Below are 1,188 nucleotides of genomic sequence, written 5' to 3'. Positions count from 1 at the left end.
TTGACCAGCAGGGACGGGTCCGGGGCCTCTCTGCTGGCCCAGGCCCGGGCCGAGAGCGACGTGATGGCACCTCCGGCCTGGACCAGCACCCGCGAGGCCTTGGTCAGGCGGCCTGGGGTGGGGGAGGGGCGTGAGTGACCACCCAGTGACCACCCCAGTGACTCCCAGTATCCACCAGTATAACCCAGTGTCCACCAGTACTGCCCATTGTACCCCAGTGCCCTCCCTGGACCAGCACCCGCGAGGCTTTGGTCAGGTGGCCTGGGGTGGGGGAGGGGCGTGAGTGACCACCCAGTGCCCACCAGTATCACCCAGTGCCACCAGTAACCACCAAAACCTTCCCCCATCCCCCCAAACCAGCACCCACGAGGCTTTGGTCAGCTGGCCTGGGGTGGGGGAGGGGCGAGAGTGACCACCCAGAGGCTGACCAGTACTGACCAGTATCACCCAGTGTCCACCAGTACTGCCCATTGTACCCCAGTGCCCTCCCTGGACCAGCACCCACGAGGCTTTGGTCAGCCGGCCTGGGGGGGGAGGGGTGTGAGTGACCACCCCAGGACTGACCAGTGTTCACCCAGTGTCCACCAGTATCACCCAGTGTCCACCAGTATCACCCAGTGTCCACCAGTACTGCCCATTGTCCCCAGTGCCCTCCCTGGACCAGCACCCGCGAGGCCTTGGTCAGCCGGCCTGGGGTGGGGGAGGGGTGTGAGTGACCACCCAGAGACTGACCAGTACTGACCAGTGTCCACCAGTACTGACCAGTGCCACCAGTAACCACCAAAACCTTCCCCCATCCCCCCAAACCAGCACCCGCGAGGCTTTGGTCAGCCGGCCTGGGGTGGGGGAGGGGTGTGAGTGACCACCCCAGGACTGACCAGTGTTCACCAGTGTCCACCAGTATCACCCAGTGTCCACCAGTACCTTTCCAATCCCCTCCCAGTCCATCCCAGTACCGGTTCTGGGGTTGCACAGGAACAATGACACCGATCCCCGATCGTCCCCAATCCCATCCCAGTCCATCCCAGTCCATCCCAGTCCATCCCAGTTCGTTCCAGTGTCCCCCAATCCCCTCCCAAGCCCCACCCAGTGTCTCCCAGTCCCCCCCAGTACCGGTTCCGGGGTCACACAGGAACGATGACACCGATCCCCGATCGTCCCCAATCCCCTCCCAGTCCCTCCCAGTGC

General features: G+C 64.2%; 1 protein-coding gene across 1 annotated transcript in view; it reads right to left on the bottom strand.

Annotated features, from left to right (window-relative positions):
• Positions 1-5: 5 nt before the first annotated feature.
• LOC130587566 (WD repeat-containing protein 13-like) overlaps positions 6-1,188 on the bottom strand; it is a gene marked incomplete at both ends in the record, with an annotated part of 12,950 nt that continues 11,767 nt past the window's right edge. Inside the window, 2 exons of the mRNA XM_057388548.1 lie at positions 6-112; positions 1,114-1,168. Of these exons, the coding sequence (XP_057244531.1) occupies positions 6-112; positions 1,114-1,168 (162 nt within the window). The remainder of the gene's footprint in view (positions 113-1,113; positions 1,169-1,188) is intronic.

The sequence above is a fragment of the Malurus melanocephalus genome, unplaced genomic scaffold, assembly GCF_030028575.1.
Source record: "Malurus melanocephalus ecotype Western Australia unplaced genomic scaffold, MMel_1.1 scaffold_2093, whole genome shotgun sequence".
In the NCBI taxonomy this organism is placed as follows: domain Eukaryota; kingdom Metazoa; phylum Chordata; class Aves; order Passeriformes; family Maluridae; genus Malurus; species Malurus melanocephalus.
Note: the sequence above shows the minus strand (reverse complement) of the source record. Positions and strands in the feature narration are given on the sequence as shown.